The sequence below is a fragment of the Thyridium curvatum genome (assembly GCF_004353045.1).
Source record: "Thyridium curvatum strain D216 chromosome Unknown NODE_8_length_716436_cov_74.480370, whole genome shotgun sequence".
In the NCBI taxonomy this organism is placed as follows: Eukaryota; Fungi; Ascomycota; class Sordariomycetes; order Thyridiales; family Thyridiaceae; genus Thyridium; species Thyridium curvatum.
In genome coordinates, this window is record NW_022156763.1 from 252,768 (window position 1) to 278,603 (window position 25,836).

Below are 25,836 nucleotides of genomic sequence, written 5' to 3' on the forward strand. Positions count from 1 at the left end.
GTTGCTTTTTGTCAAGAGGAGGTCTTCTAACAAGGACAGAGGGATGGGCTAGGAGGGTGAAGGTCAAGGACTTGACGGCGATATGGCCTTGGGTCTTGCTTGACAGCTATGTTGAGCCCCAAATCAACTCTCCCCGGCCCTAAAAGACCGCTGCTTCTCACTGGTTACATAAGAGTAGTTTTATCATAGGTGTCGATTGTGTTGTGTTGATATTTTATATGCTGTGTTATCGTAACAGACATTTCAGCTTCAGTTATCAGTGGCTTTTGGTAACAACAGGTTCAAGGGTGGCATGACGAAAAGGCAGAGATGTTAGCTTTGTGCAATTGAGCTTAGCGCAACACATATGCAGTGAAGAAAGCTACCAGCTTGATAATTTCATCTGAGATCTCAATAAGACAACGTGGTGATCCTTTTGAAGAGGGATTATCATCTCCCGACGTCCAAGTAGGATGCTGTGTTGGTTTCAAAAAACTATCTGTTCTTTGCCATTAATAGCTATAGATCCCTTCTCTTTCTAAATTGCTCGAGAATCAAGTGTTCTGTGAGACTTTGAGTCCCAATGGCAGGCATTCTCATGACTTGGATTGTCTCCGATACGGGAATCTCCTCCAGAAGACATCCAGAACGGCCCGAAGTTGTGAACATGATCTTCATCGTTGAGTTCCTGAGTACTTCGACGAAAGCCCGCAGATATTTGTCCGCTCTCTGACTGTCCAGCCAATGAATCCCATCAATCACACAAAATGCTGTCCCCGGAACCAAGCTCAGCAAGTCTGCCAATACTTCCATGGAGACATCCCAGGACTGGAATGTTCCATTGAGCTGTTCGAATCGCGGTCTACTCAGATCGAAATTGGTATCAAACTTGGGGAGGAGTACCTCGACTGTTTGTCGTATCAGGGCAGATGCTAAAGCCACAGCGGCTTGCTCCTCTGGGAAACTCGCTGGGTAGTACTGGAGTTGCACGCTTCTGAGGAGTTCGCAGAAATACGATATGACCGGGACCTCGGCGAGCGAAGCTGAAGCAACTAACCTTGCTGCTACCATTGATATAGACCTCTCAGAGTCCGTGACATCGGTTCCGGGCCCCTCTATCCAGAGAAATTGCGCCTTTGAATCGCCTCGCGACCACTCCATTATGGCTGAGACATGCTCAGTGGCAAGATACAGCTGGCTATTTATATCGAATGAAAGACGCAGCCTCTCACGGTCAAAGAGACTCTCCAAGTATGCCGAGTTCAATGCAAGGCCGTCCACCGTCATCGAGGTGCACAATGAACGATTCGTGGGGCCGACGAGCCTCGTTGGATAGAAATTTTCCGGGCAGCGGTGCTTCGAATGCGAATCTGCCAGAAATTAGCATACTTTGTGATAGGTCTGTGGCAGTTCAGCTTCACCATTCATGGATATTCTGTCATGAACAGACCCTGTTCCCACATGCTGGAGCATGAACTGAGTATAGTCAAGCAATCTTTCGAAACGTTTCCCTTGTTCCCTCAAGTCCTTTCTAGCCTCCCTGAGCTCGTGTTCTAGCTTCCTGTCATAATATTCTTTTTCTCGTAGATGTCGAGCCTCACCCTCAAACCCCATTCTCAGATCCCTTCCCATTTCCTCGACTGACAGCCTGGTCGCTCTGAGTTCAGCTCGGGAGCTTTGAGCTGCAGAGTTTCGTAGTGCAGCAGACTTTGATTTGATCAAAACGATGTCTTCTTCAAATCGCTTTGCCACATTTTCATTGAATGAATTAAGTATCCTTACTATGCGTTTCTTCATGAGCCAATCCAGGACAGTAGAGAAGAATAAGAAGATGTGGCTGTATAAGTCGGCTACTTGCGCCTGAATGCTGTCGATCGGAAACAGCTGGAGCTCAGTGCTAGCCTCCTCAATATTCTCACTAATCAAGCAAAGAGAATCGACCAGGCTATCAGCTATCCTTTCATGATTGACACTCGCCTAGCAGTTGCAAAGGATTGGTTGGTCAGCTGAGTCACAGCTTTCAGTAGAGCAGCCTAGCTTACCTGCACCAGGGATGTGAGAGCACCAGTGAACAATGAAACGTACTCATTTCCTTCTGGGAGGAGTTTCAACAACGAGCGGTGGCCGTTCAGCGTGTTGCAGAATCTGTGGAATTTGGTAGCTAGGCTCCCGCCAATGCCGCGTGTGCGTTTGCCTTGCCAGCTTGAGAGCATGTCTTTTATCATTTGCGAGACGCTCTCGATGGACGGCTCGTACTTTCCCAGATCTGCCTTCTCTTCTTTTGTTGATTGATGATAGTGCTCGAGCCACTTGTTTCGTAACTTTGTGGCCTCCACAGAGAGGATAGTAATAGTGGGTTCACTTCACAGATCAGCTTGAAGCACAATTTTTGCAGGCCGTTGGGATTACCTGGCTATGGCTGCTTGTTGTGGCTCAAAGAACCTCCTCCACGGCTGTGCAATATCCTCTCTGGCAGTACCATCAACACGGCTGTTCAAGACTTCACCAAGGACAATGCCATGACTATCAAGGGACGACCTTGCTGGGGCCTCCATACTGTAAGCCCGTACCAAACTCTTGGTTTCTCGTGTTTTTGTTTGGTCCGTCATCATGAAGTTGTTTACTGCCGTTTCTGTTGCGTTGTATTTGGATGAGAGACATGACTCTCGATGTGCCAGAAAAGAATGGCCTACTTCATATCTGTGTTTGACAAGGAGGGGGTGGTTGAGGTGGCAATGCTCCCGTTCCGACCAGGCGTTACACCTGGGATATTCATTGGCTAAAGTTAATGAATACTCGCTTAACAAGTCGAAATCATTGGCTAGTACACCAGTTGGATGTGAACTTCAATTTCAAATGTGCATTTCTTGTTCGACAGGGCCACAAACACTTAAGTAGTTGTGCCTGAGGCACAAGGTCTGTCCAAGCCGCACCTCCCAACACTGGCTTCTCTCGCTTGTCTTCATGAGTTTATTCATATGGATACCCTTTCCAGAGTGGCGAAGATTCAATATGACGCCAAAGACCAACCTTGAGAAACAAGCTGCAATGATGAAACCCGAGGGAGCCACTCCGCTGCCGAAAGCTATCCACAGTTTGAGCCCAGAAAGCTGCGGCGATGTACCTTCAAAGAAGCCCCCTCGAGTCAGGTACCGAACTGACCTGCGCCACCGAGACTCCAAGAAACTGCTTACTCGGATGTTCTCGGACTCTCCTGGGAGTCTACAAGGTGAAGACCAAGGTGATGAGCCAACATTCGACCTAGTGACGACCTACTATACAGCGGTCCAGGCCCCTCAACCTGATCTGGGACTTCAAGCTAATGTTCTTCTGGAATCTCCAACCTACCAATTGAACATCTATTCCCCAGCAATCATCCACGCCCTGCGAAGTATCGTCGAATACTATCCTGCTCAGGATCTAACAGCCGAGGTACTCGAGATACAATGGCCTTATTCGATTTTGGCCCATCATTACGACGAGTTATCTGCGTATCGCGACGGCCATAAAGACAAAAGCCCAGAGACCGTATGTAGGCGAAAGCGAAATACTGTGGAAGACCTCGCACTGCTGCTCGAGTTTTTGGACGAGAATATCATGAAGGAGGTGAGGGCCGAACAGGAACGAAATCGGAGAGGTGCTTACACTTGGGAGCATGCATGGGTTATGCATAGGCCAGGAGCCACAATGTTGGTCAAATCGAGGGAGGAGACTGACTTCGCCATCAGAGTGGTGAGGTCCATAGAGCGGGGGCCACATGCTTGGACTCTACGATCGTGGTCACTGGACTATGATGGCATACACCTCGGCCGTACCGAGACTGTGAGCACTGTGCCAAGGTTTGGTGGCGAGGGGGGTATGGGGAAAATCTTCTTCATTGATGAGAATGCTGAGGAAGACGAGATCAAGAGCCTTGATGAGGAACTACAACATCACCTGGAAGAGGGTAAAAAGTTCTGGAATCTTATGCACAAGCAGTGCCAGTACTATAAAGGAGAGAGCGCACAATTTCCCTTTAACGAAGTAAGGCCTTCACCGCTCTTGTCATTGCTTACGCAGAGATTAGCTGATGATTGCAGATGGATGGACTCGTAATGTCTGATTTGAAAACCTACTACGAGCAAGAGCCCGACAAAGCACCTGACCTCCTCGGTCACGATGACCTGCGTAACTGGACGTCAAACTGTGATTGTCTGGCTTGCAGAAACCAACATAGCGATCTCCGGGTAAAGGATGGTGTTATGTTCGATGAGTACCAAAAGTTGACGATCGAGGTGAATTCCAGGTTGACTCCGCACCAATACCTGGTGTGTCCACGAGTCATTAAGGCTTACGTCTTCCGTACCCGGAGATGGGGTATGATTGCAGCCGTACAATAGTTTATCGAAGAGTCTGCTTACTGTCTTTAGAACCGCTCCATATACGCCACTTTCGGAAGCCTCAATGGAATCAGGACCTGATGAACAGCCTAGTGATGGATGAGGGCAAGAAGACGACTCTCAAGGCACTCTCAAAAAGCTATGCTCGCTTGAACAAGCGAGACGAACGACTCGAGCAAGATCTCTGGTCAGCTGATTTCGTCAAAGGGAAAGGAGCTGGTCTCGTGTTCCTGCTTCACGGACGACCCGGCGTCGGGAAAACTTGCACGGCAGGTGTGTATTCTTCGCAAATATCACGTTGAGGGAAGACACGCTGACGGGAAAAACAAAGAATGCATTGCACAGTTCACCAAGAGCCCGCTTATGGTCATCACCCCGAGTGATATCGGCACGGAGCTTGGATTCGTCGAGTGGATTTTGGCTCGGCATTTTCGTACCGCCAAGAGCTGGGGCGCAGTTTTGCTTATTGACGAGGCCGACGTGTTCATGGAGCAACGTACCACGACAGATTTGGCGAGAAATGGCCTGGTAGCTGGCAAGTCTTAACTCATCCGACGCCCATATAGCAGTGCGGCTGATAGTGTTCTGCATGTGGATAGGATTTCTCCGAGCGTTGGAAAGCTATGATGGCATTTTGTTCCTCACGACCAACCGGGTTGGTTCATTCGATGACGCGTTCATCTCGCGTGTCCACATCCAGATCTATTATCCGGATTTCGATGATGACCAGAGAAAACAAGTCTGGAAAACGTTCATGGACAAGTTGTCCAAGGAGCGCGGAAGCACGATGAGGCTGAACATTGACGCGAAAGAGTACATTGCTAGTAAGCCAGTGGCCGAGCTAAAGTGGAACGGGCGAGAGATCCGAAACGGTATGTCATATATTGTTTGCGCTCATGTCGGAATCGCTGACCATTGTTACCTTTGCAGCCTTCCAGACTGCCGTCGCCCTAGCCGAGTACGACAACGAGAAGGACGAGGAGGGTCGGGTCTTAATTACGGATAGCCACTTTAAAGCCGTGACAGAGCTCTCCCGCGACTTCAAAAACTACCTGCACGAGCTGAAGAAGGGTGATGAAAGCAAGCGGGCGGAACGGAGGATGGAGAGGCTGGATACATACGGGACTCTTGTCAAAGGCAAGTGAGTGTGGTTTGGACCGCATGTTGGTCAGCATATGCCTAATCTTCAACAGGATAGATTCCTTTGAGTTTCTTCTCTCCTTGAATATCATTCTTTTCTTGGCTTCATTTTCCTCGAGTCATTCCATAAGTAATAAACTTTCATTTTCTTTCTTCTCTTTCTTCTTTTTGTAATGACTTCCTAGGACCCAAGTTTGAAGGTTCATCATGATAAGCTTGAAAAAGACTGCGACTGTAACGACGAATCGCAACTCTTCCACTGCAATACACACTCGATCATCTCAAATGCGAAGAGGTATCAGTATTCAATACGCTGATTAATGCAAAGGCTGTCACTAAAAAAAGACATCCCATCTCTGTCTATCGATGAAAAAGGCCACTGGGAGGAACAATCCTCACATCGCCCTCTAACCCAAAACCGAATCTCGTGTACGAGAGGTCACCGCCGTCGACCGCATCAGGCCCCTTGTTCCCATCAGGCACAACGCTGCTCCGTCCGCTCCTCTCCCCGCCCTTCCAGTACACCTCCTCCGCCCGATCTCCGCCGCGGTCGAGGTTCTCATCCAGCCCGTCCAGGTAGCCGTAACCGATCCTCGCGGCGCGGTCCCCGCGCGAGACCTCGACCTCCTCCCTCCGCCCGTCCGGCCAGGCCAGCTTGTCGAGCGCGGGGCCCCTCGTAGCGGCGACGATGCTGCTGAACTTGGTGTCCCGCACGACGCCCCCGTTCTCCCGCAGCGCGTACCAGCCGGCAAGGACGCACCCGAGGGCCACCGAGACGGCGATGCCGTACACGATCCACAGGTCCCGGCGGTGGTAGCTGTACACGTTGACCGTCCTGCTCCGCTCGCACTCGTAGCCGAGCTCGGGCTGGTCCCCCCGGAGCGTGCCGCTCTGCGTCTTGGGGTCGGCGGCCCAGACCACGGCGGCGAACTGGGGGTTGCCAAACATGGACAAAATCAGGTCCTCGTAGAGGCCCTGGACGAGATCCATGACGTTGGGGTAGGGGAAGTAGCTGTTGCGCTTGTCGAGCAGCTTGGTCTGGATGGCGTGGGTGTTCTGGATGATCTTGTTGAGGTCGCCATCGATCTCGACGGTGCCGTTGATCAGGTCGCGCAGCAGGTAGCCCATCGAGTGGTAGGCGGCGACGCGCCGGTAGCGGAGCACGTCGGGCAGCGGCAGGACGTAGTTGCTCTCGGGCACGGCGGTGGTGTTATCGCCGGTGCCGTCGCGGGCGTCCTTGCCGGGCACGTAGGTGGTGTTGATGACGGGCGCCAGGAAGGCGCGGTTCGTGATGAGGGCGGTCTGGATGCCGTCGGTGTAGTTGAAGCGCGCCGTGTAGGCCGTCTCGTAGTGCTCGCAGGCGAACATCTTGGGGACGAAGGCCTCGCCCCACCCGGGCTGGGTCTTGTCCTGCGGCGTGTCGGGCGAGTCGGTGCCGTGGGCGTAGGTGGCGTGCGCGACCCAGATGACGGGCTCGGTGCGCAGGGCGCCGAAGCTGCGCGGCCAGGGCGGGTCGGTGGTGGGCACGCCGCCGGTTCCCGTGTCCTTCATCTGCATGGGCGAGTAGTCGCCGCCGGAGGCGTGGACGTAGTAGGCGTATTTTCCCTTGGGCAGCAGGATGTCCATGTCGATGGGCGACGCGATGCTCCCGGACTCCTGCTGCAGCTTGGCAGGCTTGGCGCCGACGCCCGACGCCAGCTCGGTGCACTTGTAACCCGGGGCCGTGAAGCTGACGTCAAAGGTGCAGTTCCATCCGGAGCCGCAGGTGTCGAGGGAGGCGTTCTTGCGGGTGACGACCTGCTCGAGGTAGGCGCCGATGGTGGCCTGCTGGGTCCAGGCGGGCGAGGGCCCCGTGTAGTAGTCGAACCACCCTTTGGGCGGGGGGTCGGCATCGGCGGGCCGGGTGGTGTTCCAGATGGAGACGGAGATCTCGTAGAGGCGGTCGATGCGGAAACCGTTGCGCCAGTCGGTGGTGGCCTCAAAGTCAAAGTTGAGGGTGCGCACGCCGGGGCACTTGCCAACCTCGTTGATGGTGCGGGACTCGACGAGGAGGGTGTTGGCCGTCAAGATGACGACGAGGGGGGCGAGCCTTTTTTTGTTTGGTATCAGTCCTGGCCAAGCAGTTGCTATTTGAGACTAGGTACATATATATATATGAATATGACTGAAAGGAACATGAACTCACCAGACGAAAAAGGCAAGCGCGGCAGCCGTCTTGGCTTCGCCGAGAAACTCCCAGTTGAACATGCTCAGGATGTCCTCGGTGGCGGAGAAGAGCGCATCGACGGCGGCGACACTCATGAGGCGCGTGCGCACTGTGGTCCAGACGCGCTGCTTGAGGGCCGAGATGGCGGCGGCGGCGAGGCCGGCCTTGGAGGCGTAGGCCAGGACGGTGCCGTAGCGCAGCATGGTGATCTGGTTGTCGGTGCCCGAGGGCCGGCCGTCGAGGACGGTGTAGAAGATGTGGTGGCCGATGGCGCAGAGCAGGCCGAAGAGGAAGAAGAGGTACATGTTCCACGAGTCGTGCCAGCGCCAGCGCCAACCCGGGGCGCAACAGGAGAGGCAGCCATGGAATGCGCGACGAGGACGCTTTGGTCCTCGCTGCTGATGCTGTGCCTGTTGGTACTGCTGCTGTTGCTGCTCAAAGGTGTGGTTGTTTTCGTTGTAGTAGTAGGGCGAGGGCGCCGAGCCGGGCGTGTACATGAAACCCGGCGAGTCCTGGGCGTACTCTAGCAGGCCGGCGTGGGAGTCCTGGCGACGGAAATGCGCGACCCGGCCCGACGGGTCCTGGTCATACGCCGCTGATGCGTCAATGTACTGGTAACCGGCGTGGTGATGCGGATTGGTCATGGGCTCGACGTAGTGCTGCTGCTGCTGCTGCTGCTGCTGTGCTGCACCAGGGCCGACAGGGTAAGAGGCCAGATGCACGCCGTCGGTGTCCTCCGCGGCCGACTTGGCAGCAGGAGTAGGGTAGGCGACGTCGTAAGCGTATTGCGAGTACGAGTACTGATTCTTGGAATCGACCATACCGGCAGGGTCTGGGGCCGGCTCGTAGTACCAGCTCTGGGATTTGGACATGCCTGAGACGCTGGAGGGATTGCGTGACGGTTCCGTGCAAGAGTCGGGCGATGGGCCGCGAGGACTCGCGTCGACTCCAGGATCCTGGCTTTGCCGATGGAGGCCATCGTGGCCCTGGTTGTGCTGCAGATAAGAAGCAGCTGGAGCCATGATGGACAAGTCGAAACGTCGCCCGGTCTCTCTTTTCAGAACTGGCCTGCACCTCCCCTACTTGAGCCGGCTCTGGTCTGTTGGACTGAGACCTCGAGACGAGCCCGAACTGTCTGTCGTTGGAGCCAGATGGAGATGCGGCCACGAACAGTGCGGGTTGGCGGCGCGTGCGCTCGCTCGGCAGCCGAAATGCAAACAGCACTCAATCCTCCAGCTCTACTTTTTTCCCTGTTTTCCCCTGTCGCCTTTGGAGATTGATGTCACCTCGTTGATGTGGGGTGGTTACACTGAGGGGGCATATTGTTGTTGTTCGTTGTTCTTGTTGCCGCACAGTCGACGCCGTCCGTCCAGGACTGGAGGTGGTGAATATCTGGAGCGAAGGGAAATCGTCGTGACGGGGAGGGGGGAGAAGACCAGAAGAAAGAAAAGAAGAAACCAAGCTGGACAATCCTTGTCAGATCCAATTCCTCCATCATGACAAAATGGCATGCATGCACATCAATTTGAAATACCCTGCAATCGGCCCCCTGCAATCCGACCACACCACGCTACACCCCGCTTACCGTAACCGTTCTTCTTGCTTCTTGGCTTCCCTTCCACCTCGTCGCTATTCTTTATCACTGGGCTGGGCTGGCTGGCAAGCTGGCCTGTGGATGCTGGAGGGCGCCCCGAAAACGGGTCTCTGGATGCAGATCCGTCTGACAGGCTCGCCGCGGCGGACCCCTTGATTTGCCGTTTGCTCTCTGCCAAGACCGATAATGCATACACACATGCATACACACATGCATGCGCAAGCACAAGCACAAGCAACAGCAGACGGGACGGCGGCGTTTGGCGGACGGCAGTGTTGGCTCATGGCGATATGGCCGTGCCGAAAGCAGCTGCTCCGTAGTCAATAAATCTGACAGATCAACTGCCAGACAGAGGCTGCCCAAGACCGAGAGAGGAGAGCTCGATGGCGCGGAAACGAGAACGCTCTGGAGATGAGGTCCACGGGTACGTTTGGCGTTTGCGCTGGCGACAAGCAACCCGTATAGGTAGTTAGTTAATGATCCATGGATCCATGGTTGAGATGATGATGGGCGCCCCCCTGCCGGTTCGCCCCAGCTGTCACTGTCAGACCGCTACCTAGCCGTTTAGGTTGGATTCTCTGGGTTGGATTCTCAGGGCTGGATCCATGGATCAATAACAGGTAGCTACATGATGTTCTTTCTATTCCTGGGACAGCCAGCCCCGGAAGGTCCTGAACTTCCCCGTCAGCTCGGACTGCACGGAGCTGGAGGAGCACCTGGGCAGCCCTAGAGGGGGCCAGTCCAGGCCCTAAAAACGGAGAGGCCATCCGCTGTTGCACCGCCCCCAACCCACTACCTCTAGGTACCTGCCCCGAGCCTCTAGCCCGACCCTCAGCGGCCGCTATCCCCGCAAAGCTGACGCGCGACAGTCACCCTCTCTCTGTCTGGTTTGACACTTCATCCATGACATAGGTACATGACATGACATGACATTCGATGTTCATTGACGACGACCTTTCCACCCCGCTCGAAGCGAAGCCTTCGGCTCCGACCCGTTCAGCTGAAGATACTCATCTTGGTCCAGACCTGGACAAGGCGGATTCTTCCCTCCCAGGCTGTCCAAGCGAACAGCGGTCCAACCAAGCCACCTCCCAAACCCCATGCATGGACACACGGACAACTGGTTTGGATTGCCTGGAGAGCTGGATATGCACTGTACTCCGTAGGTGTCTCTCATAAACTACCTACGGAGTACCTACAGAGTACCTACCTGCTGCACCTAGGTCAGCGGTGGGTGCTGCCCCTTCCCTCGCTTTTCTGGTGAGATCAACTCGGACTCTGCGTACACCAGCCACCAGCCACCATCCAGCGTCAGCTTTAGATCCCCAAGTCCACGTCGCCCACCCACAGACTCGGCATCAAGCGCGATTGCTTCATCTCGAACGCATGGCAGAATGCTTCCCATCCATAGCATTCAGATGGAATACTTCACTATCTTATAGCGTTCGTCATCCGAGAGGTTCCTGCTAATGTGGCTTGCTGTATCATGAAAGACCAAACCTGCCACCGATTCGCGTCTTCCAGTTGCTGGCAGGGCTGAAAATAGCCGCCGTATCAAAGCGCTCGAGGCGCTTTTGCCCTGGCAAAGGGCCCTAATCTCTCCGTGTAACCGCTCATTTCAAACAAGAGGCGCAGCAGTCTGGCCGTGGTTGGTCAGATGGGTTGCAGGGACAGCATGATAGCAGCACCCTTGACCGGATGTGGAATTGGGCTCATCCCCAAGTCCGTTATTAATACTGCCCTCCCCTAAGGACGCCTGCCCCGACTGTAGACCAGCCCAGTCGCCCCAACCAGAAGACGGTGCAGGCTCGCGGCATTGGGCCGGGAGAATGGTCGCCAGGGGCCAAGGGCCGAGGATACTGCCCTGCTTGTCGTGGGGGCGATGGCAGCAGCCGCTATAGAAGCGTTGAACCTGCCCAGTCTATTAGCTGCATCTGTAGACGCATTTTCCGCCTTCCACTTCTCACACCTGGAGCAGGCCGCTTGGAGAGGAGCTTGATACTGATGGATGCGCCCCCGCCAGACCAGTTTTACAGGCGTGCAAAGGCAGCTGGTAAGAGAGAGATCATGACTTCCCGCATGTCGCCACGTCTTTCTGAAGACGCATCTATCCTAGTTGCCGTTGTGAACGACCGATTATACATCGAGGGTGGAGAGATCGTCGTAGCGGGGGAAGAGAATCCGAGACCAGGTAAACAGATCGCTAGCTTTTTCTCATGCTGTCTTTACTAAAGGTTACTCTTTGATGTAGTAAACGCAACCCTCTCTATATCTCTAGCCACCCCCTGGAAGCCCTCGACTCTTATTTTGAGACACATTGCCAAAAGGTCAGTCCCGGCGGTCAACAGCCCTCAATTATGGGTTCACTCAGAATCGAACACACTGCTCAGTTGGGGAGGAGAGGGTCCAGAAGGTGACGTAGCTGGAGCAAAGGCAAAGAAGCTCTGGGCGCTGAATCCAGACGCCAACGGCGAGGGGGCATGGAAGGAGCAGGACCCCGCCAACCCGAGCGACTTTGCCTCGATACGCCGCGTTGTGTATGGCTCCTCGACGACCTGCGCGAATGTCGCCCTCCACCAGGGAGGATTTGGTACCTATACGACCGACAGCTATTTCCAAGGCACGAGTCGCTATCCGGTCTCCGGACTAGCTCTATTCGACATGGCTTCGAAGACTTGGTCGAATAGAACGGACCCTATCCCTCCTCAGGTGGGCCAGTTCTGGGGTTCAGCTGTGTGCATGCCCCCTGGGGTTGCTTCGAAACACCTCGCCTTCTTCATGGGCGGGCAGAGGCAGCTGGATACTGCAAACTTTGCGTCGTTCAGCAACGTCACCTTCTACGACCCGCAAGCGGACAAGTGGCGCTGGCAGATGGCCTCGGGGTCGATTCCACCACCCCGGTCCATGTTTTGTTCTGTCGGTGTGGCTAGTCGGAACGGAACTTATGAGATGTAAGTCAAGTACTCGTACATGGCATCAGACGATGTACCGAATTAACCTGGCTCCTAGCTTCATGTATGGGGGCATCAATGAGTCTGCCCGGAAGGAAGGCGCATATGGAGACATCTACGTGCTAACCATCCCGGGATTTCGATGGTTCAAGGCCAATGTTGACAGTCCCGGGCGATGGCTCCACGGTTGCGCGGTGGCTGGGAATCGTCAGATGATTTCTGTCGGCGGGCTGGAGACACCCGGTCCCTTCTGGACCGGTGCTGGTCCGGACCCATGGTCTCAGGGCATCGGCGTGCTCGATCTATCGACTCTAGCCTGGAGCGATGGGTATGATCCTCAAGCTGCGGCTTATGAGAGTCCGATTGACGTAAACCAGTGGTATTCGAGCGGGTGAGCCGGCCTTCCAAGAGTATTGACCCAATTGACAGAATTTCTGAGACTAAATAATTGCAGCGGGCTTGACACAGTGTCTTGGGACTCGAAAGAAGTCCGAGATCTATTTCTTACCAACTTGGCGCCAGACAGAAGTTCCCACCCATCAAACAGTTCGGCATCAACAAACAACCCCCTCAAGTCACAAGAAAAAAGGCCTGTCGCTACAATAGTAGGCGGCATAATCGGAGGTGTCGCCACCCTGGCTTTGGTTGGAGTTCTGCTATGGTGGTATTTGAGACGGCAGCGCCAAGCACGAGCCGCTCTGGCTCTTGAAGAACAATGCGTTAGCCTCCCCAACGAGCTGGAAACCAAAGATGAGGTCCATTACCTGGATGATGGAAACAAGTCTCCCTTCGCAGAGCTGTCCAGTGCCACCCGGCAAGAACTACACGCCGAGTGTAGACATGAACTACCTAGCAAGAGCAATAGTCACGAGATGCTCGGCGAATGGCATAGGGCGGAGCTGCCGTAAGCTAAGAGGCTATTGTCATTGTTCTCAGCGAGATGTTCATCTTCAAGCAATTAGCGATAAATCAGGTTTAAGCCCGGGGCTGAGTTGGTTCCCCCTAGTACAAAAAGGAAATTTCATGTTGATAACAAGCGCCTAGAACTTTGATTAACACGGATGCGCCATTATCTATTCTATAGCGCCTGTCAGAAATGCAACCATCTATGTGATAGACCCATCAAATAAGTCTGAAATCATTGGTGAATTTTCTTAGACATGTTGATAAAGCCTTGACCATGGTTTGGGTAGTACCGCTCTGTCTCCTCAAAACCGAGTGACCTGTAAAGTGAGATGGCTGCGGTCATTGACTCGAGCGTGTCGAGGAGTGCCTCGTTGTAACCTTGGTCCTTCGCGGCTCGGAGAGCTTCAACCACCAACCGCCTCGCAATATTCCGTCCTCTGGCAGAGGGATAGACGTAGAGCCGCTTCAACTCGCAGTATTTAGCATCGGCCCGTCTTTTGGTTCGGAACTCCGGCTGCAAATCGAGCGGTCTCATAGCAATGCAGCCAAGCACTTCCTGTGAGCAAGGATCGCACGCGAGCAAGAGGGCGCCTTTGGGAGCGGCATATTTGCCGGGCAAGGTGCTGATCTCGGTCCCAAAATCTTGGAAGGCCAGGTCCATGTTCAGCCACTCCGTGTATGCGCGGAAGCAACTCGTGGCCGCATCAATGTCCGATACTGAGATGGCCTGTCGAATCACCAAGTCTTGGGGGGGAGGGTTCGGCATGGTCTTCTGTGGTGACGCTACAGCGTTATCAAGGGTGTCTCAGCTAACATGGCACTCTCTTAAAATGAAACTGTGAGAGTTCACTGTACACAGTCTGAATATGACTGAGAAGCTGAGGGCCGTTGTCGGCGTGAGCTGGAAACGGCCGAAGATGACTCAGCAATGGACTTCTAGAATTACTAGAATTCCGGGCGGTCACTCGGGGCAGAATCAAAAGGCCGATCAGGGGCCGGATGACCACTGCTCCTTCAAGCTCTATCCTGCGAACAGGTCTCGGCCGTTGTTGTGATTGCTGACGAGGCCAATGGCAACGGGGCCAGGCATTCATCCGAATTCCAGTACCGGCTTTGGCTTGCTCCGCTGCCCGGTACCTCCAGACCTCCCTGACACCATGTCGGTTCTCACCACCTCTGACGTCGAACTTCCGCCCTCAGTGGGAAAGGCAAAATCTGTAGCGTAAGTGCAGTGCTTCATTAGCATGGCCGGTACTGATCTAACACTCAGTCAAGTTGTCGCAAATGCCATTCTCGAAAAGTCAAATGCCCAGGAGGCCAGCCCTGCATGACCTGTGTACAAATGGCCTGTCAAGACGAGTGTGTCTACCCCAAACGTGATAGACAGATCAGAGTCAGTGAAAGGTTTGCTTGGCTTCTCTCCCTAAACGGTGTAGTTGTAGAGTCTCATGTTGACAGCCCATAGCTATCTCAACTCTATCGTGCAACAGAATCACGCTCTGCGAACGACCATTCGCTCGTTACAGGCCAGGGAGACTGCCCCCCTATTATTTCATACCGTCTCAAAACCCGAGGAGCATGCAACCACCCCAGATGAAGACTCAAGCCAAAACCCGGTCCTCGGCGATAATCCGTGGTTCGTTCAGCAGGTTTCATTCAGTGTTCCTCTTCGAGTCGGCGAAGGAGCAGACACAGCATTCGCTACCCGATTTCGTCAATCGGTCTTGAACGTTCCTACCAGACATCCTCCTCGCATTCAATACCCTACTGAGACGCAAATCGCAATCCTATCTGAGACTGGGGTCTCAACCCCAAGTGCGACAAGAGCACATTTCCTTGTGCAAGCGGCGTTGGCCAACATTGACAACGGCTACCACATTGTGCGCAGCCGCTCTGTCTGGGCTCTCCTGGACCGGTTCCTCGAAGGAAATAAAACTTTAGATTCCCTTTCGCAGAGCAAGATCTTTGCACTATTTGCTATGGGTGAGCTATACTCAAGTCACTGCCGAGCATCGGACGCCCATCCGCCCGGCCTTCAGTACTTTAGTCTCGCCTTCAAGTCATATGGATGTCTCCTCGAACGTCCGTCCGTGGACAGTATTGAGGTTACGCTGCTTCTGGTAAGCTTTTGTTCGCGCCTTCTAGAAGCTTCGACTGATCAAATCCTGTAGTCCTTGTATTCTCTCTGCATCAATAGGTGGCATTCGGCATATTTTCTAGCGAGCTCCGCACTTCGTCATTGTGCTGTAATGGGCCTGCATTTCAACATCCCAGAGGCAAGCATTCCGGACGCTGCGACTAGGGAACACCTGCGTCGGGTATGGTGGACCTCATACATACTGGAAATCATCTGCGCCGTCAACGCGGGGCAGATGCTTCGGATAGAAGATGACGAGGTTTTGGTAGATCCTCCAACCAACGCTGGTCTTGCCGAGGCGGATCAAGCCGACTTTGCAGATCCCGGTTGTATGTGTGCGACGATCCGATTAGTAAAACTATTAAGGGGAATCAGAAGCTCTCTTTATGGTCGGGGAAGACACGACGAGCCCTTTTTACGGCGGGTCCAGGCTGCGCTGCGAGACCTCAAGCACTGGCATCAAAGTCTACCAGAGAACCTGCTAGTGGACACTACATCGAGCCATTGTCGGCGCGAGGATGTCAAGTCTTTACATTTACTTTTTAACCAAGTAAGCAATTCCCCGATTAGATTCAGGCGGGCTGAGGATGTTCTAACACTGGTAGTGCGTGATCATCACCACTCGTCCAGTTCTCCTGGACATGGTCCGACTGCGCCAAAGAGGAAGTCCTGTTGGACAAGTAAAGATGAGCACGGGTACTTCAGATGCTTTAGGTGCACTGTCACAAGCGTGCGTAAGCTCAGCAAGACACACTTACTCAATCCTAACGCAGTCGTGGATTGACGGGTCATTCAAGACATTCGACTATACTCAGACCCAGTATCTGTTTTCCGTAGCCACGATACACGCCGTATCTAACTTTCTGCATGGCCCCGGTGGTTCAAAAGACCAAGATGCTTTCGAGTTCGCTCAGCAGTTGATGCAGGAACTGGTCAGATCTGGAAGCGTAGTGGCGGCAGAGTTCTCACAACATCTTGAAGCGATCAAGGGAGACATGCAGGGTGTCCTGTCACAGGCTTCCAACGCAGACTCTAGACCGACCGACGTTCAGCATGCGTCCAGGCTTCCCGCAAATTCCATACGCACAGACGTTGACTCTTTCACTGCCCAAATCTCGGATGCAGTTCTAAATGAACCTAATCTGGAGGCTTTCTTATCGCAACGTGGACCTGGGTCAGACGAAGGCAAGTACTTGGATTCATCGCAGCTGGAAGATCTTTACTGGCCGATAATGGACTTTACTTGATCAAGCATGCCATGAACAACATTCATTACATTTTGTGATGAAGCTCACGACTGAGGCCCATGGAATTCAATCTATAGGATATCATAGGAAACAATACTCGTTTTATTTATACTAGCTTCCTATCCCTCAACGACCTTCCATGTCAACTTACCATCGTTACCACTAACTTCGACAACTTTTTGCACACCCGGCACGATATCAAACCCATTGTCACTCAACTTAAGGCCAGGAACCTCGTCGAACACAAAGCCTTTGACGGGCTTCTTGGCCGAAATCTCCACCTTGCCGCTCTTAACTTCCGACACCTCCAGTCCTCTATCGGACAAGTCGAGGTACTTGATCGGGTCCGGCCAGGACATATCCTCGTGCAGGACAGTCTTCCCATCCTCGCCCAGAAGCGTAGCATGGATGACTATGGCGGACGACTCACTCTTGCCGTTTTCAGCAGGTACGTCGAGCTTCTGCTTGGCCACGACGTCCGTCGTAGCATTGGCCAGGATGTTAATCTCCTTGGTCAACGGCTCCAGCAAGTCCCTCCCGGTGTCAACGCTGATGAACCTGACCACGATGGTACCCTTTCTGCCTTGAGGCCTCGAGTTGGCAGTCCAGACATCATACACCACGTCCTCGTTGGCGAGCCGAGGATTGACATGGGCGGTGTTTCTCTTCCACGTCTCGTCCATTGGCCGCGTCGTGCAGTCAAAGAACTTGCGGCTCACGCCAACCGCAATCGGGGCCATGAGTCGCTTCACAGCGTAATGTGACGGCTTCGGCACGAGGTTGTAATCAGCCAGTGACCAACTGATCCCAGGCCAGCTATCATTCAGCATCCACACAAGCACGCCTCCGCATTGTCTCTGGCCTGGGACCCCCCACATCTTGCGCCACATCTTGTACGCCCAGGTCACACCATCCGACTGCATTACCTGCGTCAGGTGCGCCAAGGCGGCCAAGTCAAACTTGAGGCGGAAATTCACGCCTGTATAGCCTAGGAGATGGCGTTCGTGACCAATGTCCTTGTTGTGAAAGTCCATCGTGCGCGATCCAACATGGCGCTGCGTCGGGTCCGTGATGAACTTTTCGAGCGTGTGCATGTGCGGGTAGGCCTCGAGCCCGAACTCGGACACAAAGCGGCCCCCTAATTGCGGCAGGTGCTGGTAAGGGGCTATCACCCCGTGCCAGATATTCCACTGATGCACGTCGCCTACCGTCGGATCGACAACCTGGGTAGTAGAAAGGCCGTTGCCCCAGGGGCAGCTGGGGCGGTATATTGTGCCCTTGGTCTCTTCATCAATGACTTTAGGGAGCAGATGTTCGTAGATGTAGCGTGCAGGAAAGTTTGTCTTGAGCCATGACTCCGGGTCCTTGTCATTGAACGTGTACTCGAGATTGTATCTCTCGATGAGCTGGTAGTCTTCGTTGTTGCCGGCCCAGATGATCAGCGACGGGTGGTGTCTGAGGCGACGTACATTCTGCCGGGCCTCAAGTTCGATACTCTTCAGGAACTCAGGGTAGGTCGGGTAGCTGGCACAGGCAAAGCCGAAGTCTTGCATAGACAGTACTCCAAATTCGTCGCAGGCAGCAAAGAACGCGTTGGACTCGTAGATACCACCACCCCAGACCCGGATTAGTGTCTGATTGCCTTCGGCCGCCAGTTTAACCCACTCGCGGTACTTGTCGTCGGTAATGCGAGTAGGGAAGCTGTCGCCAGGGATCCAGCAAGAGCCACCAGCGAAAATATCGACTTTGTTGACTCGGAAGTAGAATGAGGTCCCGCACTTGTCTTCCTCCTGGATCAACTCCGCCTTACGGAAGCCGATGCGCTTCTCTACTGCGTCAAGGGTCTGTGTGCCCTCTTGAGATTGGAGCGTTACTTTCAAGGTGTACAGCGGCTGCTCGCCGTAATTTCGCGGCCACCAGAGCTTAAAATGATCGAGACTGAACGACACGTCGTAAATTGATTCGTCCGGGTCTGGTCCAGGAGTAGCAGACTCCAGCTTCTTGCTGTAGACAACCTTGCCATCAAGCGCGAGCTCAATTTCTGCGGCCCCAGCTTGTTTCCCAGCTGTTGCGATGGCTATCTTGATATCGGCGGTCTTGAGATCCTTGCCGAGAGTATAATCAATTGCAACGTCCTCGATACGAGTGGAGTAGACCTCTAGTGACACGGGCTTCCAGATACCGCAACCCAGTGTGATCGGGCCCCAATCCCAGCCCCAGTGGTACTGCGCTTTGCGCACGGGGCCTCTGCTAAGCTCGGTCTGATGCACAATCCATCTGTGCTCCGGGTGATCCTTGAGTAGTTGCAAGCCTTTCTGGCGTGCCGACTCGAACCGGACCTCCAGGGTGTTCTTGTCGCCGACAAGGTGGCCGTCCACGTTGATGCGGTGGGACACAAACATATTGTCCGATTTCAGGACCTCTTTGCCGTTGATAAGAACAGTAGCAAATGTGTCGAGACCCTCGAATATGAGATCAGTGGTCCTACCCTCGTCGCCATAGCCAGCTGGAGCGGCGAAGGTGGTGTGGTAGATCCAGCCACACTCGCCGATCCACCGGGCGTCCAGCTCGTTGAGGTCCAGGTACGGATCAGCAATCTTTCCGTTTTCCAAGAGGTCCAGATAAACCTCGGAAGGGAGTTGACGCGCCGGTAGGACACCGAGATCGCGCGTCTCGGGAATATGGTCGGAGTTGACTGGGGAGAACTCCCAGCCGGAGCGAAGAGTGGTCACCGCCTTGGCCATTGTCGACAGCCGGAGCAACAACAGGAAGCAAATGAAAGGGAGGGAAACAGAAAGAAACTTCGAGTTCGAGCTCGACGAAGCAAATAAAGGCTAGCGGTGATGAATTAAGAATAGGTACTGAGGCAGAAACGCGGGGTTCGAAAGATCGACGGACTGGAAGTCGCTCCTCACTCTCACCCCGATTTGCGGACCCGGCATGGGCGTCGCCTTTGCGGGCCACAACGCCGAGAGCGGAAAAGCTCCACTCGTGGATGTCAAAACCTGCGGATAAAGGGACCATGGGCGGAAAAGAATTCACCATGGGCGCAGTGACTGGCTTTATACAACAGTCTGATCTTTGTGTATTCTATCGGCAAACACGCCGACCTACCCACCAGAGAGTGCAGGACTAGGAACAAACCACATAAATAAAAAAGCAAGAGAAATAAACTCCAACAAGTGTGAATACTCGTAACAGCACAACCTAACGTATCCGAAATATACCCAGCTCGGTCTCCAAGTCTATGTGGCGCTTCTGAATGAACCCGACACCGACTCTGGCATAAGCAACATCCCCAGAGACAGGCATGCAGCGACAGACGAGTAACACCCAGTATATCTGGGGCTGTTCCAGGGTCAGAGGTGCCTCGCTGTTCCCGAGCACCACACATCTGAGGGGCTCCTCGAACTCTTTGCTAGGCTCATCTATAGCCAGCTCCCAATCCCTAGCGCCCGCGAGATTCCAAACTGGCGCTTCTAACTCTAGCGAAACGTCGGAACCAATTTGACTATCTGATCTCTGCTTCTCCGTGTCGTCCCGGTCAGCATTCTTGACAAACGGAGATTTGACATCCTTGAACCAATCAACCTTGCCAAAAGGGATGTCCAGGTAGTCAATGGCACCCTCGTACGCCATCCATGACCAAGAAGGTACGGGCATGCCACGGAAATCGGTGATAGGTTTAAGTCTATCGCCAGCCCGTCTCCATAGCAAAGACCTATGCAGGTACTCGTCGAATATACCCACGCCGCCCGTGGTGTCAAATGCAGTGATGAGTCTGCTCTCGAGGCCTCGAATGGCAATGGGCCGGTCAGACGGAAATGACAAGCCCAGTCGAGAGTATCGCTGGTACAAGTCCTGAAAAATCTCGATCTTCTGCCCCTTGACATATTTGTCGACAGACTGTGGGAAGTTGGGGTCGCCGAGAAAGGATGCCTTGCGACTGTAAATGTCGCCAACCTCGTTAAATTTGGGCCCCATGTACTCGATGCTGGGAGATGTCTGTACTTACTTTTTCATTCTGGTCATGGTCTCGCATCGGACGCCACCTCCGCACTCCCAGTATGACTGCCTTTCGGCAAAGTAGATGGTCCGCCGCGATAAAGCGCGCTCCTGCAGAACCCAACCCCGCTGGTTGAGCTCGCTCTGGTCCACATCCCGAAAGAAGTCGTCGATGGCCTCGCACGCAAAGTAATTCGGGCCGCCACTGTTGGGTCCAGGCAGTGTCGCAATTCGTCTTGCGGGCCGCTTTTTGAGAAAGCCGTCGGCGCTGCCAGTCGAGCAGCTCGCTGCGATCGTGCAGTACGCGGAGCTGAAAACTTGTTCCATGAGCCTGGACTCTCGGTTCCAGTCGTCGGCATCGTCTTGAACGATACAAACAGAGTCAATCCACAGGAAATAGAGGCCTAGGCCACGGGCGATGCGTACGGCGTTCTGGAATGTTGTCGGGAGATCCGTTACTGGGAATCCTTCTCTCAATTGCTCGATATTGGAATTCAGAGTGCGGAACTCAGTCACTGTTGGTGATGGGTTCCATCTGTGTGATAGCGCAATATACTCGAGTGGCTGGACCGGACCCTCCTGGTGCGTCACGAGTCTCACACTGTCATTGGTTTCGTCTCGAAGATCCAACAGGCGTGTTGGCACAAAATTTCCTGTGTCACGATAACATTGGTGGTGCTTGTCGCAGTCTTGCATCCATGCCCGCATAATACTCAAGTGCACCTCGCTCCCAGCATTGGATAACTCTGGAAGCCCTATCTGAACATGCTGCAGCGAAATATCATGGTCTCCTAAGCGTGTCAACGGGGTATACCGCAGATAGCAAGGCACTCAGCGCTTGAAGAACTTACCAGGCAATCTGTAAAGATTGATGACAGGCTTCTTCCGGTCACTCTCAAGAGTGAGGTAAGAGCCTGATCGTATGAATCGAATATGGCGTTTGTCTTGATCACCAACTCGCCCCTCGAGTCCTCCGAGAAGTAGGGTACAGAGACCACAGCCTTGACCAACGCTCTCTGCTAATTCAGCCCGTGAGTATTGAAAACCGCAAACAGGTGACCAAAGTGGTAGATTGTGGCATCGCCCACAGAGCCTGGAGGGATTGGCCCAGGATCCGGAATGGGGACGGACATCCAAGCCTATAAAGACTAATTTTGCAAGTTTCTCATCGGGTGTGTAATCCCACAGATCGTTCAGCTGAATCGATATTAACGCAAAGCACCGGGACCTGGAGCAATCGAGTCTTTCTATGCTTACTGGCTGAGCAAAAGCCCATGTCAGGGGGTCATCCATTACCATGACATGGGAGGTGAAACTCACTGACTGTGAGTTTCTGTCAGCCACAATCAACGCCAAACAAAATTACTCACACATGTTGGAACAGAGGCTTGGGGGACGAACAAACTATTCCAATTTTTTATCAGTCTCCAGCAGCCCCAAAGCAGTAAAGATCTGGAATTTCACCTTCTTGAAATTGGTATCCAGAGCATGGTTAGTTGAGGCGCGGTCGCATCTCACCGGATTTATATGCATCCACTCACGGTATACTTGCCATACAGTGCCATCAGATTTATCGTCCTCGAGTGTTTAACAGTGGGGACTTACATCCTTGAGAAACAGACATTGTAAGCCTGTGAATGGATTTCATCTTCAGCCCGGAGAACCCACATTGCGCTATGGCACACAATGTCAGCAACGTTCATGATAGTTGGAAGTGCATAGAATTGAAAATAAAAAGAATACCCATACTTTCAAAGTGCGAACAGCAAGATTCATGCCTGTGCCCTTAGGAGAGGATGGATGGAGTGCAGTGCGCGACTGGTCCAAGTATTCTCGTGCAATAGGATCGATGAGTTCGTGCTCAAGGTCGGCAAAAATACTGTCCAAGGCACGCCTTATGGGTCGTGCATAGCGGCGACCGGGCCTGGTGGGATTCATCTGGAGATCTTGATCAGTTGTTGTCGGTGCCCGATGAATAGTCGCTGGACGGATGAGCACTTTGGGCACTGCCGTACTCTGACCCTCGTCCCCTGCAGCTCCCAACTGAGCTGCTGGGTTGGGCGCTTGCTGTACTGAACCAAACGGTCCCGAAGGGCTGCTGCCACTCTCTGCCTGGTGACGCATACATCGACAATTCGAGGCTTCCTTGGCTGCAGGTCTCTCATAATTTTCGCTGCTTAGGTCGATAACTAACATGTCGTTAGAAATCAAATCGACAAACCTACGAATAGCTGTGTTATTCGAGCAACGAGCATCTCCTCTAATTTTGGCGATAATCTTGTCCACTCTCGGATGACGTTCGATGATCTGTGAGGGCTGTCTTGACGGTTGAAGCTTCGGATCTGTTCTAGTAGTGTAGAACTTATCCTTCTCCGACTGCTCTTGAGGGCTTGTGGTGAACTCCGTCAGACCTGACACCCCATAGAGAAGCCAGATGACGAATTCCAGATAGATGCATCCCAAGGACCAGACGTCAAAACGCCACGATCTAGCTTTATTCGTATCAATCTCGGGCGCTGCGTATCTTCGAGTTGAAACCATTGTGTCGGTCGTGCCGCGCTGCTGAGTGAGTTCAGCATGGGACTTGGCTAAGCCGACGTCGATGATGACGAGTCTGATAACTGCGTCGGGTTCCGTCTTGTCTCCAGCAGGGAGGCCATCGTCTGCACTGAAACACACAATGTTTTCAGGCTTCAGGTCACCATGTCGCAGGTTGACATCCGAAAGCTCGTTGATGGCGTCGGCCAAACAGACCAGTTGTCTAAAGACACTCACAAAGTAGCCTCGAGTCCTTGGCACTGTCTCTTGGCGGGTCCAAAAGTCCCACAGATTCCCATGTTCAGCCCAGGGAAACAAGAACGAGTGGTTAGTCCCGCTCTCGTCGAAGATGTAAGCGATGGCTTTGACCAAGTGCACACTTGAAAGGCGCTTGATTTCCTCGAGTGCTGAGGCCTCCTTGCCGGCGTCGTCAGCCTTCTCGGACATCAACTTCTTGAAAGCAACTCGGGGGTTGCCCTTCTGGTCTCTCGCAGTTTGCTAGAACCACGTCAGTTTTGTTGAAACGTTTCAGCTGCCGTTGCATTCATATGTAGGGATATTCTCACAATAGTCGCTGGGAAACAGTCCCGATGGATGGTTCTCTCCTCTACACAGCTGTAATTTGTATCGCCGTCCTTTAGTTTCCGGCGGACCTCGGTGAATGGCAGAGGTGTTTTCCCTAGTATTTGGTATCGAAATTGATTCTCGACGAATATTTGCGGTAAGAATAGCCACTGGTAATCACAGAACATCTCGGCGTCGCGGCGTCGCCTCCAGACTTTGTCACAGAACTTTTTTTCCAGGGCGTTGGAGTTGCCAGCCACAGGACGATATGGTTTGACAACAAAATCTCTTCCCAGCCCATTGATCTTAACGGGAAGATAGCCGTCGTCGATCTTCTCCTCATAGAATAACTCGATCAAGTCAGGCTCTTCCAGCATGATAAGTGTGGCGAAGATCGCGAGCGCATGCTCTGTGACGTAATTGGCGATTTTCCCTTCAAGCCCGCGACAACATTCTGCACCCTCAATGATTGCACGCACAACGCCGACATTCAGGTGGGCCTTCAGTTCAGAGTGTGCTATGAAACGTTCTTGGGGCTTCTCTGGTTCTCTTTCCCGAACTCCAGTGAATATTGTGCGAAGTTTATTGAGTTCGCCAGCCATGGTAGGGCCCTTCCCAGTCTTCTTCTGCTTGGTACGTGCCTTCTTTTCGAGAAACGATGGCGGTTCAGTATTGGATTCAAAAGTCTGGAAGGGATGGTACTCTTCATGACATCCTTCGGGCTGTTCGCAAGTGCTCTGAAAGATGTGGCCTGCAAGATCAAGCTGCTCGTTGTTGCCCGACTTGAGACACAAGGGGCGGAATACCCTTTGAATGATATGCAATTGTCTCTCCAAGAACTGCCTCAAAGTCTGCGGCGATTTGAACAAGGATCAGGACTCCGCATACCGCATTTCCTGCAGAAGAAACAACACACACCTTGAACACAAAGCCGGACCAATAACAAATGCTTCGCTTTCTTCTCATCGGGAACGAATATGCCTGTATCTAACCGGCCGTATCATAAAAAGGCGCAAGGCAGAATTGTATGTTCTGACGTGGACTCATGTGGGGGGCGTTGGCCGAAACAGGCCTTCTTATTTGGCAAAGCAGAGCATAAACCCGCCTCGGAATGCAGGATCGTGCCGCCATGAAGCCCCTCATCTAGGGGAAAGTATGACTGGACCGGATGGCAGCTGTAAGCTCCGAAGCATGGAGATATGCAGAACCACAAGAAGCAAGTCACTAAGACTCATGGAGCGTCTCCGTGGTGGGGACCCAACGCAGTCTCAGCAGTGTGACGCCACAAGCGACAAGCCAGCACCCATGACACAGCAGTTCGCGAGTGGCAAAAAGATGTGCAGCACAAAATCCTTCTGGTGTAGCATCAAACCACCATGTGCACACCGAAATTAGTCTCCTCCCTTCCGATTGTAGCAAATTCTCTGTCATGCTCGTCCGATACCGTCGACTATCGGGCTCTGATTCATTTGTCTCATCGACCGGTCGAAGGAAAACTCATCCACTGATTTCTTGACAGAGGTTTCTCTCGCTGCATGCTCAACACATTCCTCTTTGTCCGTCGTTGTACCTGCAAAAGCACGGCCAGACGGTGGAGAAGCGGGTACATGGTCACGCATGAGCGGAGGAACCCTACACATACATGTATGCATGTCTGCCCAAACATGCATTTTCGCTCAGAGTGGTGTCCATCAGGCGTGGGCTGCCATCAAATCAGTTTGAACGGGCTCCACAGCTAAGCTCGGTGGCCGTCAGAACATCGAAGTACGTACAATCGCGGTCGATTTGTTTCACCAATGGTCGGTTGAGCACACTGGCCCAGTCCCTGATTTGATGATGACGTGCAGCTGCGGGCACAGCTCATGCACTGTCGCTCTCCGAGCATGGGCTAGACGGATGATACGCGTGTCCGAGCGAACATTGAAGAAAACTTGAGTGGAACAGGAGCTTGAGCTTCCCATGTCCGGGTACCGAAGACTTCTTTCTGACCGGAAGATACCTTGGAAATGGGGGTTTGTGAAGCCAACAACCCTACCCACTTGATTGCGTCGTGACCCAATGGTTCGCGGCGTCCTTATCAGCTTTATCATTCACTCACCTCACCCCTGCAATGAGGAAAGTCGATACCACAGCTAACCGTCATCATGTGGGAGACTGGACTTCTGAATAATTCTATCCTGTACGGCGACT

General features: G+C 53.3%; 9 protein-coding genes across 9 annotated transcripts; 3 read left to right on the forward strand and 6 right to left on the reverse strand.

The window, feature by feature from the left end:
• Window positions 1-498: 498 nt before the first annotated feature.
• E0L32_002037 (uncharacterized protein) lies at window positions 499-1,140 on the reverse strand (the record flags this gene model as incomplete). Its single annotated transcript, XM_031136183.1, has 1 exon — window positions 499-1,140. The coding sequence occupies one exon, from the start codon at window positions 1,138-1,140 to the stop codon at window positions 499-501; it is 642 nt and encodes a 213-aa protein (XP_030989145.1).
• A 73-nt stretch (window positions 1,141-1,213) lies between these two features.
• On the reverse strand, window positions 1,214-2,588 carry E0L32_002038 (uncharacterized protein; the record flags this gene model as incomplete). Its single annotated transcript, XM_031136184.1, has 4 exons — window positions 1,214-1,349; window positions 1,430-1,956; window positions 2,022-2,340; window positions 2,389-2,588. 4 exons carry the CDS (start codon window positions 2,586-2,588, stop codon window positions 1,214-1,216), a joined length of 1,182 nt encoding a protein of 393 aa, XP_030989146.1.
• Window positions 2,589-2,991: 403 nt separating this feature from the next.
• Window positions 2,992-5,503, forward strand: E0L32_002039 (uncharacterized protein; the record flags this gene model as incomplete). The annotated part of the gene is made up of 5 exons (XM_031136185.1): window positions 2,992-4,002; window positions 4,059-4,335; window positions 4,389-4,631; window positions 4,925-5,230; window positions 5,289-5,503. The coding sequence occupies 5 exons, from the start codon at window positions 2,992-2,994 to the stop codon at window positions 5,501-5,503; spliced, it is 2,052 nt and encodes a 683-aa protein (XP_030989147.1).
• A 355-nt stretch (window positions 5,504-5,858) lies between these two features.
• Window positions 5,859-8,726, reverse strand: E0L32_002040 (uncharacterized protein; the record flags this gene model as incomplete). The annotated part of the gene is made up of 2 exons (XM_031136186.1): window positions 5,859-7,587; window positions 7,684-8,726. The coding sequence occupies 2 exons, from the start codon at window positions 8,724-8,726 to the stop codon at window positions 5,859-5,861; spliced, it is 2,772 nt and encodes a 923-aa protein (XP_030989148.1).
• Window positions 8,727-11,302: 2,576 nt separating this feature from the next.
• Window positions 11,303-13,157, forward strand: E0L32_002041 (uncharacterized protein; the record flags this gene model as incomplete). The annotated part of the gene is made up of 4 exons (XM_031136188.1): window positions 11,303-11,489; window positions 11,577-12,249; window positions 12,308-12,640; window positions 12,704-13,157. 4 exons carry the CDS (start codon window positions 11,303-11,305, stop codon window positions 13,155-13,157), a joined length of 1,647 nt encoding a protein of 548 aa, XP_030989149.1.
• A 230-nt stretch (window positions 13,158-13,387) lies between these two features.
• E0L32_002042 (uncharacterized protein) lies at window positions 13,388-13,921 on the reverse strand (the record flags this gene model as incomplete). Its single annotated transcript, XM_031136189.1, has 1 exon — window positions 13,388-13,921. The coding sequence occupies one exon, from the start codon at window positions 13,919-13,921 to the stop codon at window positions 13,388-13,390; it is 534 nt and encodes a 177-aa protein (XP_030989150.1).
• Window positions 13,922-14,312: 391 nt separating this feature from the next.
• On the forward strand, window positions 14,313-16,539 carry E0L32_002043 (uncharacterized protein; the record flags this gene model as incomplete). Its single annotated transcript, XM_031136190.1, has 6 exons — window positions 14,313-14,377; window positions 14,431-14,548; window positions 14,598-15,275; window positions 15,327-15,621; window positions 15,923-16,026; window positions 16,066-16,539. The coding sequence occupies 6 exons, from the start codon at window positions 14,313-14,315 to the stop codon at window positions 16,537-16,539; spliced, it is 1,734 nt and encodes a 577-aa protein (XP_030989151.1).
• A 119-nt stretch (window positions 16,540-16,658) lies between these two features.
• E0L32_002044 (uncharacterized protein) lies at window positions 16,659-19,283 on the reverse strand (the record flags this gene model as incomplete). The annotated part of the gene is made up of 1 exon (XM_031136191.1): window positions 16,659-19,283. One exon carries the CDS (start codon window positions 19,281-19,283, stop codon window positions 16,659-16,661), a length of 2,625 nt encoding a protein of 874 aa, XP_030989152.1.
• A 463-nt stretch (window positions 19,284-19,746) lies between these two features.
• Window positions 19,747-24,612, reverse strand: E0L32_002045 (uncharacterized protein; the record flags this gene model as incomplete). Its single annotated transcript, XM_031136192.1, has 8 exons — window positions 19,747-20,485; window positions 20,555-21,335; window positions 21,396-21,741; window positions 21,802-21,867; window positions 22,294-22,717; window positions 22,766-23,580; window positions 23,649-24,485; window positions 24,535-24,612. 8 exons carry the CDS (start codon window positions 24,610-24,612, stop codon window positions 19,747-19,749), a joined length of 4,086 nt encoding a protein of 1,361 aa, XP_030989153.1.
• Between the last annotated feature and the right edge of the window lie 1,224 nt (window positions 24,613-25,836).